This window comes from Triturus cristatus, chromosome 4_2, assembly GCF_964204655.1.
Source record: "Triturus cristatus chromosome 4_2, aTriCri1.1, whole genome shotgun sequence".
Taxonomy (NCBI): Eukaryota; Metazoa; Chordata; class Amphibia; order Caudata; family Salamandridae; genus Triturus; species Triturus cristatus.
In genome coordinates this window covers 573,828,362-573,843,011 of record NC_140586.1, presented here as the reverse complement: position 1 = coordinate 573,843,011, position 14,650 = coordinate 573,828,362, and the positions used below count along the sequence as shown (strand labels likewise).

General features: G+C 40.2%; 1 protein-coding gene across 3 annotated transcripts in view; it reads left to right on the top strand.

The window, feature by feature from the left end:
* Window positions 1-14,650, top strand: part of NTNG1 (netrin G1) — an 800,162-nt gene that overhangs the window by 667,145 nt on the left and 118,367 nt on the right. The window contains exon 7 of one of the 3 annotated variants that reach the window (XM_085602244.1): window positions 5,139-5,273. The exons of the other annotated variants lie outside the window; for them this stretch is intronic. Coding sequence (XP_085458370.1) covers window positions 5,139-5,273 — 135 coding nt within the window. The remainder of the gene's footprint in view (window positions 1-5,138; window positions 5,274-14,650) is intronic. 3 annotated transcript variants of the gene reach the window in all.

Here is a 14,650-nt window from a genome sequence, read left to right as displayed (position 1 = left end):
ACCAAACCCCACCCCTTCTCAATAATCTTGTGATCTAGTGCTCCTGAGGTAGTGATGGGCCCCATCCCCCACAAGGCTCCACCCACTCTTCCAGACTACAAACATTCTTTCAAGATTGGCAGGTGTGAGTCTGTTGGTCCAAAACACAAGAAAACACACCTGTGCTACACACTTTTGCACTGGTTCCAGCAACTTTGTACTGGTGTAGGGTAATTTTTCTTTGTTGTTTGGCCCAACTCCTACTACACACAGTTGTCTGTGCTCAGTCCTCTTGACCAGCTTACCTTTTATGGTAGTATGGGTATTTCTCTTTTTAAACATTTTTATAACGTCACAACCTATTCCCAAATCTGAGATGTGCAGCAAAAATGGTATTTATATAGCATGGATCATAGACCATTAGTGAATGCGATCAGTAATTAATTCTAATTCATTAGTGCAGTATGCCGAACTAGTAGCGGACCACTACTGATTACGATCTCTAATTGTTTGTAAGCTGCTACTGAGTGACATCAGTGTTTTGTAAACCCTACTTCTGTTTTTTCAGCCCCCACATTACCCTTTATATTTGTTTTCTAGTAGAGTGTTTGTTTACTGTTCAATGATCCATTGAACGGCCCACTCACTTCCAGCCAAATTTACAAAATGGTGCAAAGTCCATATGCTGTGAACGTTTTTTTCGAAACTAACAGACATATATACATCACAAAATTCCCTTAAAATTTGCTAGACAAAGTGTCACTTTCATAAATAAGTTGCCGCACAAGTCCGGGTGCTCAAAAAGCAGGGGGCATTTTTGACCTTTTGGAATTTTATTGGAAGAACCTTGTGCGACGATTTTGGTAAAGGATTATAAAACATCAGGATCAGTAACACCTATATGCCTTGAAAAAGTCTAAAGAGACAAAACACGTGTTGGCTGATGTTTTGCTGGAAGTGTTGTTCCACAGAATAAATCAACTTTGAAAACTTGGACCAGAAACTGGACGTAACTATTTTTTGCGAAGACATTTCTGCATGTTCCTTTACAAGATCATATGATCTATACTAGATGTGTGCTTGTGTTTACTAATATCTAATACTGTTGTGGATTAAACTACTGCTCAAGAGGGTGCTGGGTGCAGTTCTGTGGTAAATAATTTAATTACCGGGACTTAATTTGATACAGAAACATAATAAAACAGCTCAGTAAATAAGAGGCAGAATCCGTGGTATTAGAGGTTCGGAATGGGCTTTATTCCAATGGTTGATTATAATCGGTTGCTCCAAGTTCCGTCACCACGAAGGTTCAGGAAGTGAAGTACATACATTATTGACAATCAATTACTTTTATACAATAGGCATTACAGTGGAGCAAATACAAGAGGCGTAACAATTGATAGTGGTGATAATAATTCACATGCGTAACCGAAAATGGGCGTAATGAGGAGTAAAAAGGAACATAATTGGTTATGACGTCATATATAGGTGGATCTATAAGATTATACTTGGCATAGATGCGCGCGCAGCAGCATGACGTGTGATTGACGTGCAACTAGGGGGTGAAGGGGACTTGACATTTAGCTCTACATGTGGCGACAGAAGTCTGGAGGGTCAAGTCAACCTAATCCCAAATCATATCTAACATCCTATGTTTAAAGAACTATGTTATCCACAAAGGAAGGACTCTTCGAGTAGAATCTTATTCTATACTGACTATACTGACCATTAGTGCGTGTACAAGCGTCTAAGTGTCTACACTAGATGCGAGGGCGGACATCTTCCATAGCAATAGGGCTATGAATTACTTTCATAAAGACAGAGAAGCCGAGCCTTGGCTCGGTAGCTGGAAGAATGTTTACTTAAACTGCTAGACAGGAATGCATCGGGCAGAGAACGGAGCAGATAATTTCGAAGGTGAAATACAGTTCTTGGCAGAGAATAGGCTGATGTCAGGCTTCGTGAGCCGCGCAGAGAAGTTCATGGTCACAGATGCAGGCTCAGACTGGAGCTTTCAGAGGCAGAAGGCAAGAAGAGTTTGATGACAGAATCAGGGCCTACTTGCCTGGACTGTAAAATGGCATAAGTGAACCATATAAAGCCGGTGGCCTTTCATACTTAGGAATGGAATATCCGGCCTATTCATGGCGGATCTGACAGAGGACATGTTGACGGTGGACGCACATGTGTTTGCGTCTTCATAACTGGAACTGGAGAGAACATACATGTATTTGTGATTCATACATGGAACCGTTGGGGTCCAAGATAGGGGACATAACTGATCAGAAAAATCCATATTTCCACATTTCCGTGAAATGTTTATATGATTTACATTAGCTTTTCTAATGTACAGGGGCTACCATGGGTAGTAGGGTTCTGGAACTGCAAGTGCACCTCGATATGTGTACAAATTTTACTCGAATTGTTCTCACTGACAATTTGACCTGGGTATAAATATTGGAACGAGGTGCGGTAATTTTCCCTCTTTTCTATGCTAAACTGATAAGGGGGATGGATATGTATGTATGTATATATATATATATATATATATATATATATATATATATATATATATATATATATATATATATATATATATATATATATATATATATATATATATATATATATATATCTATGGTGTGTCTCCTACTACCAGTTGAGGCATTTCGAAAGGGGGAAGGAGCTGAATGCTCTTTGGCAGTTGTCAGCCCTTATCTTTGGAATTACATTTACGACAATTCAGAAACCGTGGACAACAGTTGAAGTTAATGGCATATGTAAGCGCACGATTGGCGCATTGGTGTTGCTTCTAATGCAGACTGCATGCTTGCATTGAAGGAGAAATGCACTCAGGAAATTCTGTGATTACCAGTAAGGCAAACGATAAGGGAAACAAATGGGTTGAAAATAAATAATCGTCCCTCTTACAGTGATATGTTTTGGTTGGTTATAGCTTATGGTTATTACAATCAAATGAAAACTCGCTTGCTTCACCGGTGGCTTCATTTATGGGCAGTGCAGCAATTTCCAGAAAATAACTCTGCTCCCAATTGCAAGGACCGCTGATGAGCGTTCCACGAGCAAGACCCTTTCCTGCAGATGTCATGCAGTGCACACAATCTGTGTTGCCCTGTGGGAGGTGTGAAGGGGTCAGCCTGTATTTTATAAGTAACTAGCCATTGACTATGCAGCAGCCTATTTGTGGAGAGTAAAGGTACAGCTTGTTTATGTATACAATGGAAGAGGCCTTTCTCTCCATTTATTTCCAAATACTGCAACCATGCCTGGAGGGGAGAGAAATGTGTATTCACTCTCCATTTATAATGATAGAAGAGGAGGGGATGCGGGCGGAGGTGAAATCACTCAGTCATTAATGGCTTGAGAATGCCCTCTGGGGTCATGCTTGACATTATTAATAGCAGCAAAAATAATAATTTCCTTGTTGCCTGTTTACAGTGGAGAACGTTTCCTAGTCATTAATCCCAGACTACAGTAACCAAACCGAATGCTCCCAAGGTGCATCGCTGTTTTTTTAATGACACGGCGATTGCATGCAATTAAAATGCTTGGATGTCACGGTGTCACAAAGAAAGCCTTGCTAGTATGGGAAAAACTGGTTCACTCCAGCAACATTTCCCATCAGCGCGTGATTTGTCCAGCCGCCGCGCCACCCACCCGCGCGCACTAATAGCCGTGCAGATCCCTAGTAATATTATGTGAAATGCATGGTATGTTCAATTTCATTGCACCAACACCTTTGACCTGTGGTGGGAGCAGTGGCGGTGGGAACATTGCTCTTCCACAGATGATTGAAGGGATCTTCACATTTTAATTACTGCATCTTCAGAAGGTTTTTTCTTGTCGCACCAGTTAATTTATGTCAGCACCACTTTGATAAACAGGCCTTGCAGGGACTTTGATGAAATATTAATGTGGCAGTGCACAAAAATTTGTATTTTCTACTTTCCATATGTTTGTCGGCCTGATCTGTTGTTTGCACAGAAGCCTAACCATTTCATTTTTGAATTATATCCCGCTCATTACGACTAGGTTTGTTTTGTTTTCTTAAATGACGTAGGTATGTCGTTTCCTGGCTGCATACGTTGACTCCAGACTTATTTTCCTCAGTTCAGGCTTCTGAAAGCCTGATTAGCATCAGCCCTGCCAGCTTTTTTCCACGTCGCCCACGGAGGCGTCCTGCTGCTCAACTTTCCAACATGTATTTTAGCATGTGGGCCTCCGACTTCATTAATTAACATCATTCGCTAATTGACTGACTTATTGTTGTGTTTGCCAAAGTAACCTCTTCCCCTCTCTCTTTGCACCATGTCAACCGTCGGCTGCAAATCCAGATACTCAGAGAGGCGGCACAAAAGGGAGCATGAATGCAAAAAACAGGGTTCCATAATGATTTCAAGCAAGCCACATCCGATTTTCACTTAAAAACAAACAAACCCTGCGATTTTTTCATCACTTCCAGGGGTAGCCCGACTCTGCCATGGGTAAAACTGAAACAAAAGAGGGATTTTTTTGGCTCGCCTGAACCTCATTTATACTTCTCTGTAACATAAAAACATAAAAAACATAAAAAAATCAGCACTACCCAAAATGTTTAATGTTGTAGACAAACATATTTTAATAATTTAGAACAAGTTTTACAGCGAATGATGGTATATTGATTCGACTGCGCTTTACAAAGCTTTCACAGTCTTCATTAAACTAACGGAAAATGGCCGCCAGTACTGCAGCTCCATTAGGATCACTTAGCCTTGTGGACAAATACGGTAATGTGTATGCTCTCTGCTTCTGTTGATTTCCTCTCGTGTATTACAATTATTTCAAATTGTGTTACTGAGGAAATGCAGGTAAATTAATCAATGGTACCAGGTCCACTTAACGAGCCAGGCGGCCCCCACGCAGTCTGCCTTCACCGAAACACAGTCTTCCTCTGACTACTACAAATACGTTCTCCATGGTTTTGTCAAATTTCGAAGTCCATGGGATAGTTTTCCTCAAATTAACTAGTGCGCATGCGCCCATCAACTTTCTCAACTAGCGCCACCTTGTGCTTCTTTTTCGACACCACACCAGCCGTAGCTGCATGCATTTCTTGTCTTTTTCAACCCAAATGCATCCCTCTTGTCTTATTTCTACAGAGTGTCATTGTAACATTTATGGCTCAGCCCATGACCGCTGTAAGGACACAGGATGGTGTGAGTGTAAGGAGGGAGCGACAGGGCCTAAATGTGATGATTGTCTGAAGGGATATTTCTGGCACAGAGGATGTCAACGTAAGTAACTGCGCGAGCTGCGCTTCTCCCGCAGCTTGGCTGCCTTTGCTTCTGTTTGCCAGCATGCGCCGCTCTTGTACCCGAGGCAGAACAAAGAGCGGAGACTCTTCCGAGCTTCCTTTGAAATCAAATTTTAATGCCTGAACCGACGCTGAGATTTTCTAAATGAGAGCAAGAAATTGACTTTTTGTTGCTCATTTAATTTCAGTCTGCTTTTAGTGCCCTCTTCCCCTCCCCTGCTGGAGCCCGGGAGTGCTTCTATTAAAAAATGCAGATCTATGTGCTTTGCAAGCTATAAATTAAAGTGCTCTGAGTGAGGCTATCAAGCTGTACGAACAGCACGAAACGCACTTGTTATTAGCAAGCGACTAAAGGTGATGTCCTGCCCGTGCATGTTAACACAGCCCTTCCTTTGAATGCTGCCCTTTGGTGTTACTTCAAAATCTTTTCTCATTAATTAGGTGACATCAGTGTAATAAATAATGGCCGTGGAGTAATTCATTATCTGTCGATGAAGTAGTCATGGAGCCCGGCAGAAAACCAATGGCTGTTAAATAACTCAATCCTGGCTTAATTTCAGCATATTGCAATTAGAGACATTGAGGTTAATCTTTAATTGAATATACTGTTTGGTTTTGAATTAAACATTCAGCAGAGTGCACTTGAGGCCTTTTTGCTGTCCCCTCATAATTACTCCAACAGTGCGCTGCCACACTTTGCCGGGGGCGCAACAAAGGCAGCATGCTAGCCTTTGTGTGCATACAGCAAGTACACATGCAGTGATTTGCAAAGCATAGCAACTTTGTGCCTGAGAATGGCATAAGACTCAATGGCCTACCTAGTCTGCTGTTTTCTGTTTTCCTTACATATATTAGCACAGAGATCCTTCACAGTTTTCTAGCTTTACTGGTGTATTGTCTGTACTGTTTCTTACCAAACCATGTTATTCATTTGCTTCGTTGGGTCTAGCCTGAGACAGTGCATGCGATATCCCTTGTAAGACCTTTTGTGTACTTTCTGGGGGCTGAGAGCTGGCCTGTTGTTTAGCATTGGTTTGCTTTATTATCACTCTAATTTCTTTGCTTCTCTCGGATCAACGCGTGCCAACTTCATTTTCTCTTCATGTTTTTGTCCCTACCATGGAACTTGGCCCAAGTGCTGCTTCCTTACCCAGTGGCCTTCCACTCAATAAGAGTGCATGTGGTTGCAGGCCCTCTCCCTACTGCCCTGCGTTGTTGCTTGCCTCCTTCTACAATGTTGCTTGCACCTGCCTCCTTCCACGTTACTGCTTGCCTATCGTTGTTGCTTGCCCCATTCTTGCTGCCCCCTCCCACATTGCTTGACTCGTTGTTAATTGCCCCCTCCATCCCATCCCATATTGTTGATTGCACAATCCCTTCCACCCCCTGCCGCATTGTTGCTTGCCCTGTCATTGTTTACACTCTCTCTTGCCCCTCCCACATTGTTGTTTCCCCTGTACCTCTTGCCCCTCCTGCTTTGTTGCTTTCCCCATCCCCCATCCCTTCAGCTTGTTGTTGTTTGCCACATAGTTGCTTTCTCCTCCTCTCACTCCCCTCCTGCAATGTCTCCCCATTTCTCCCCCTTTGTTGCTTGCCCTGTCCTTGGCAACCCCATCTCATGTTGTAGCTTGCCATGTCCCCCTTCCGTGTTGTTGCTTGCCCACTCCTGCCTCACAAAAAATAAGCGCTAAGATGCAGCTGTCTATGTTATATCCCTGTTTTCTACTTTCAGCCATGCTGCACAGTAAACGCGCTGCTGTACAACATCGCTAAAATACATTGACAAAGCCAATAGCCTCACATAGGAAAGACCTATAGAATTAGCCAATGCTTGCCTACTGTTATTCTTAATTTATATTAAATATCAATTTATATTCAATTTATATTAAATATCAGTTGGGTTGATTAAAAGGGGCTGGGAAACTTCTCTATCCCTGATTGGGAAACGATTCCTATTGGTGTGGCAATTGTTGGAACTTATCCCTTCCTCGTTGCCTGGAGTTGTTGCTGCCTACACTGATCCACTGCTAAATGATGTGTCATCCCCTGAGAAAACCGAACTTGTATCTTGTTTGTTTACTGGGATGTAGTCAGGGTCTGCATAGGGGTATGTTTTATTCTAGGAAAATCTCTTCAAGTCCTTCTGGAATTTCGTGATTTTAGACTGAGTCAGGTATTCTTTGTACTCATTCATTTCTTTATTGGTTTCCTCAAGTTTTTTCTTGAATGAGGATGGTATCTGATAATCGTTTAGCAGTTTTGATAATAAGGACAATCCAGTCCCTTGTACAGTGCCATGCTATTGGTGCCCAGTCCCTTCCGAAAGAAGGGTCCTCACCCTTCTTTCAGAAGGGACTGGATGGGTGGGGAACCCTCTCCCACCGACTTTGTTGGTGGGCGAGGGTTCTTTTAAAAAACCAATCAGTTTTTCTCTCACAAACTAGTAATTGAATGGTTTAATTATCTGTATGAGCCTGTTATTCTTAATTTATATACATAAGGAATCTATGGCACTTCTCAGAGGAATATTTCTCTCTCACCTCGTAATATTGGCTATTTAATGTATCGCTCCATCTCCTTAGGGGTACTTGCATTGCAGTGCATGGGGACTGTTTCACAACTAAAAGTACAATGAATCATCACGCATTAAGATCTTTCACTCACAAATGCATTGTATACGAGGCTTTTATTAAAAATATTTTACTCAGGACTTAAAGGGCTTGTATGACTAGATAGTTGACAGTGCTTTTTATATTGAGTGTGTATCAGTTGAGACCAAAATCCGTCTCCTCTTTGAGCCTGGAAGCCTCATTAACACTCATGTAATATGCATATCTATATCTGCACCCTACATATCCACTATAAATCTTCTTGAATCCTTTGGAATCCACAAATGTTCTTGTAGGAAAATGTCTGAGGGGGTTCAGGAATTTAATGAAGTCCTCACAACGTTTTCAAACAATGGGACACATATTGTGTACTTGGTATCGCCAACCTCCTACACACCTTGATTAATAATATTTTCAAATAGAAAGGAGCCACTGTTTGCTGTCGAGAGACATTGGTTCAGTTCTGATTTACTTAAACACATAGCTGGTCATCACTGACAGAAGGCCAGGCACCCGTGACTCTTAATCAAGTGCGACTTGTGGAGGGATTAGTCATGAAATTGCTCTTGGTGCTTTAGGTGCTGAACAAAAAAAACTGTTTTCATGCCACTCACTCCGAAGGCATTCTGTCTGAGACAAATGCATTCGTTATATATGTCGGAATTAAATATCTGGTAAAATGTATTTTTTTTCTTCTTAATTTGTATTCTCATTAATTTAGTTTATTAAGAACAAAGTATTTGACAGACACTGGCTTGTATTCAGTACAAATACTTTCTGGAATTCTCATTCCCTAAAAGATATGGATTAATTGATGTATCCAGAAATAAAAAGGGTTGGATCCAAAATTCACTGGAACCACTTAAATTCTAAGGATGACTTCTGATTTTGCTAAAAGTCAGGTTATACCAAAAATAACAAGTTACTTACATAGATGAAGTCCAATAGTGTTTTTTAAAGTTTCCACATCAGGCACTGAAAAGAGGCTGTGTTTGAGACATTAGAGCCTGTGGACGTTTGTTAAATGAAGCGGTATTGCAAGTGATATCACTTGACATTAACCCCTATGACATTAAAGAAACTGTCATTATAAATACTTTGTCTACAATGCCAGGCCATAATGAGCTTTTTAAACAATCTTTACTGAACACTTAAAGCTGTTCCATGGTATTAGTTACAAGCATTGGAAAGGCCAATATATCTGGCCTTAGCAAGCTGGTTCAACGTTTATTTTTTCTTTTTTTATTTTTTTAGCACGTGCCACAAAATAAAAAGAAAGCAAAGAAAAAATGTTGCCTCTTAAGTGTGAATGCCATATGCTCAAAATATTACAAAAATACATTCAACAAAAAGCTCATGCTGCTGTTTCACTTGTGATGGTATTAAAAACTAAGCCTTTCAATTGCACTGTGCATTCAAATAAATCACCACCTAACCCAGGATTCAAATCCCAGGCAGTCAGAATGCTGCAATGTCTCTTGAAGACTTTATACTACAACTTCAAAAAGAGCTAAAACATAAAGTATCATCTAACTCACCACTCTAATTGTAGACAAAATAAAAAGCTATTTAAAACAATTAATATCAAATCAAAAAACACACTTTAGACTACCATCGTCACTAAGAGAATGGAACTATTTTTAGGCAGATTTTAACTATGTGCACAAGCATTTTGCAGTAGCTCAGAACGTCCCGGAGCCTCATTCGAACAGCCAGGTCTTGATAGAAAAGCAGGGAGAAAGCAGTAAAAATGAGGGAAAGGGAGAAGGCACTCGAAAAATAGGTGAAAAAGCAAGGAGAAAGCAGTGAAATGAAGGAAAGCAAGAAGTCTCTGGGGGGGGAAGGAAAAAGCAGTGAAAAACGAGGGAAAAGCAAGGAGATGGCACTTAAAAAACCCAGGAAATAAGCATGGCGACAGCAGTAAAAACGAGGGAAAAGGAGGAGAAGTCACTCAAAAAATGGGAAAAAGCAATGAGAAAGCAGTGAAACGAGGAAAAAGCAAGAAGAAGGGTGTCTAAAGACCGGGGAAAAAGCAAGAGAAAGCAGTGAAAATGAGGGAAAAGCAAAGAGAAGGCACTCAAAAAATGGGGAAAAAAGCAAGAGCGATGTAGCCGCACGGTAAAGGTGGGCCTGGGGCCTGCTCAATGGGGTCACGCTGTGGCCTCCTAAGTAGGTACTGGGAGGAGGGGGGTGCTGGGAGGTGATGGGCGGGGCTAGACGGTAGGCTGGATAAAAATGGGGAGCAGGTAGTAGTGGCAATGAGAGAAAAACAAGGAGAAAACAGTGAAAACAAAAGAAAAGCAAGGCAAAGCCACTCAAAAAAACAGGGGAAAAGCTAGGAAAAGCCAGTGAAAACGAGAGAAAAGCAAGGAAAAGGCACACAGAAAATGGGGGGGAGCAAGCATAAGGCAGGCTTTCCTTTAGGCAAATGATGATGGTGATCATAATGTACAGAGCACTACACACAAATCATTTTCAAGGTGTGAATTCAACAGATAACCATCAGGACTTATAAAATCTGCTCACCCACCCACTATGGCAAGTCAGATTTTTATCAGGAAAAGTTATTTTCAGGGCCTACTGGCACATCTGGTAAGCTGACAAAGAACAGGTCCTCTGTTCTCTGAGAAAGTAAATGAGCATAAAATATGCATTTAAATCATTCTTCCATCTTGTCACATTTGCTATGCAGTCAAAGACAGAGGTCAAATGTTAACTTATGCCTTCTTACAACTTGCTGCATATTTTATCCTGGAGGTTAGTGTTTACTTTTTTTACTCTGACTGCAAAGTTAGAGGCTTTTGTAAAGAGAATTGTCTGACAATTATACAACTAAGTGTGAATAAAAGGCTGCAGTGTGTCAGTTTTTTCTAACACACAACATGTAGCTAGCTTATAAATGAACTGTACAAATATTTAAGACTATATCTCAATAGTTAGGAAAGCACATTGTTTGTTACTCTCTATGATGGAAACAAAGATTTTAATAAGATGAAAACAAATCAGATCATTTTACTTGGTGATGTGCAAATGATAAACATTTTTGCTGAAACCAATTTCCACACAATATTGTTTATAACGATACAGTTGTATCACTAAAACTGCATGTTAGTGGGGACATTTACAACCATTTTAATGGAAAATATGCTGTCTGTAAATTACATTGTGCTACCACATCATTCTTTAGTAATATATTTATTGAAAGTGATTTCTTAAACATGAACTGAGAAACATTCATGCCCCCGCCCTGATGAAAATGCTATCAGTGTACTAAGCGGTAAGTAAGAGTTCATGTGTACGCTATATATAATAGATTCTTATTATACATGGAGAAAAGGGTTAATCAGTATGAACAGAGCAATGACAGAAAAAGAACAGAAAAAAAATCCTCCAAGTACTGCATGTACAAAAATAAATAATCAATCGTCTCAACAAGAGATTATGTAATCATTAAACTTTAAATCGGTATACATCCATCAATAATAAGTGGATACTTAGAGATCGGATTATCATGAACCCAATAAAGGGCCCCAAATGTGATCAAAATTATGTAAATTGTCATTTAATTTATAAATAATTTTTTTCAATTCTAGCCACTTCAAACATATCCTCATGCCACAAATGAATAGTTGGAATAATATCTGTCCTTCAAAAACGTAATATATTACCTTTGGCTAAACTGAGAAACAAAAGAGTTTTAATGTACAGCAGAAATGCTGAACTCACATATTTGAAGGTGCTTTCACATGTGATAATGAAGAAAAAGGCGAGACTGTAAAAGAAAAAATATTTACAGAGGATCACACAATTTGAGACTAGTTTATGGGTCAAGTATGGTACAGTTAGATTGAGCAGATTATTCGAGTCAGTAGACCTGCAGGTATAGTAAAATTGTTATGATTTTTTAAGGCCTGGCCATGGTATTTCACAAAAATAACCACTGACCCAATGTGCTTTTCTTCTGAAAGCATTAGGATTTGTCTCTTGTACTGCAAATCCACTAAGTGACATATTCTTTGTGTACAAACGTTCAGACTGACTGAAGCCTGAATAAAATGGCACATAAGTTTATGTGGGGGCCTTTGACAGAATACCTGGAAATATGCTAGTGCTTTCTTTGAATGGGCATATGGTGGTATGCATGTCAAAGGTCTTGAGACAATGCCACTCACTTGTAGGATTCATGGAGAGTTGTGTGAATCACAGGGCTCACAAGGGACTTTTACCCTCCACCCCTGCTTTTTAATTGTCGCCAGACTGCAGACCTTGGTGGAGGGAGGCTATCCCCAAGGTTAAAATAGACCCTTTAATCTTGTTTATCATCAAATGTGGTTTATTTTCTTTGTGTTAATCAATTACACAACAAGAGAATACAGTTCAAAAGTTGGAGAAGAAAAACAGTTGCCATATCTCTGTATATACAGGAGTTTTGAAACTCACTAACTGTGGTAAGCACGTAGGGGCATATTAACAAGGGCTTTATCTCCGCTTTTTTGGCTTTAAAAGCCAAAGAAGCGGAGATAAAAATATCGCCCTTTCAACAACAGGGTTCTAACATGTTGCATGTCAGCACCCTTTTTCACTACGCTTCCCTTTGCATCTCTAATGAGATGCAAAGTGGGCGTTCCAGAGCAAAATAATAGGAGAAATGTCGCTAAGCGACATTTCTCCTATTATCAAGATTCACGCTAACCCTGTTAGAGACAAAAAAAGCAGTGCTAACCACGGTTAACGCTGCTTTTTTACGTCTGCTAATTTTCAGATTTAGCCATGTAATCCAATGGGAGGTGGATTACATGGCTAAATCCACCATGGGCTATCAACAAGGATATCCCTATCCTTGTAGTTTTATCGCTGCATTACCAGCGATAGCCTCCCAAAATGCCGCTGTCGCTGGATTTTTTATCACCTAGGCGGTTAGCGTTGTTAATAACGCGATAACCAGGCGATATTATCCAGCGATAGCGGGCGGTAAAAAAATTAACGCTAAGCGCCCTTAGCGTTCATTTTCCCTGTTCCTTGTTAATATGCCCCGGAATTGTTCACTCTCACAAATAATTTTGTGGAACCCCAAACAGCACTGTTACTATCCCTCGGTTAATATTGGTTTATGTATAGATGCTTTATTTCTAACTTCACGGGTGCAACGGCACAGTCCCCTGTCACACGGTATGTACAAAATATAATGCAAAGAGATCTGAAGTCTCACTGCAGATTCTGCTGTGCACTCATCTTGCATGTTTAGTCTTCACTCCTTATTTATTTTGTTTTGTACATAATGTCCTTTGAGCAGACTACAGATAGATGGACATCTATGTGATGCAAACTCAGTGAATTCACATATTTAGCACTTGTTTAGGAGCATACATGTTACTGATATAGGGTCATGTGCTGCAACATTAAAAACCTGCATAGAATTCTGGTACTCTTCTCTATGGAAATCAAAAGTCCCTTGTTGGGTGTTCAGTCTCAAATGTTAATTTTCAATTTTAATAAAGCAATACTATCTCTGCTCTATGCCCAGGCAATACTATGTGATGCAAAGTTTTAGATAGATCTAACACAAATATCCCAGGAAGTCAATATGATTACCCATGTAAGATAATATGTAAACAATATAGAGATATACAGACTATACCACAGAGCCTACACACAGTAGATTGCGGATGTTCAAACAAATTGCATATGATCATGAGTATGTACTAATTTCTTACAAAGATTGCCTTGAAGGAAACATAGCATTTAAATTTAGTCATTCAAAACCATCAAGTAAAGCAAATTCAGTCTTTTAATCCAAAAGTATGATCTCTTTGCAAGGATGGCATCTGGATTACCACTTCTCCTGGGTACTTGTATTTTTTACAAGATTTGCAAATTAATCTGACTTAGACTGTGTCTGACCTTCTCTCTCAATGGGACTCTTAATATCGGTCATATAATTGATACGGTTAAGCTAAGGCAAACAATGTCTTTTTATGGTGGTACCATACATTGTTATCTGTTGCTGGAGCTATCAACTTTGATGAGTATGTCGCTGATAATTCTGTGCCATTTCTAGGATATCATTGGTTTCTCTGGAAATAGTTTCTGCAGTTCTAGAACCAGTTCAAGCTTTTTCCAGGGTTTATGTATTATGCTGGAGATGTTTTGTTTACTTTAAATATTTGCATATCTATACTGGCTGTATTTTAGTGAATTGTTTCTTGATACAAACTTTTACTTTGATTAAAGTAGAAGTAGAGTGAACATGTACAGAGAATATTTGGAGCATCTTGCTCTTTTGTTCAGCATAGTCCCCAGGATCTGAGAAAAGGTATTTAACTCGCAATAGTTGTGTGAGTATGGAAGGTGCTCAGTAAGACTATGTGAATGGAAGTAATACGCATGGAGTAAATAGTTTCCACCTGTCTCCTTTGCGTAAAAAGTTGTACACCATTTGCCTACCTTGATCATGGGAACCTGTGCCTGCTGTCTCCAACCCTGCAACACAGCTCGGGTTGGAGACAGCGTCAGTGCGCATGACGGTTTGGCCGGCCTGAGATGGCTGGCTAAACCATCATGCTTACTGATAACAGTGCCCCTCACTCCCCCTCAGTGCCTGTCATCCCCTGGCTCCGCCCCCAAGACTGCATGGTAGAAGAAAAATAAAGCAATAATAAACATGGTTTATTATTGTTTTATTTTTCAAGTTTTGCAGCTGCTACTGCTGGTGGTTGGGGCCGCTGATCCGCCATAGTGGAGGAGCCGC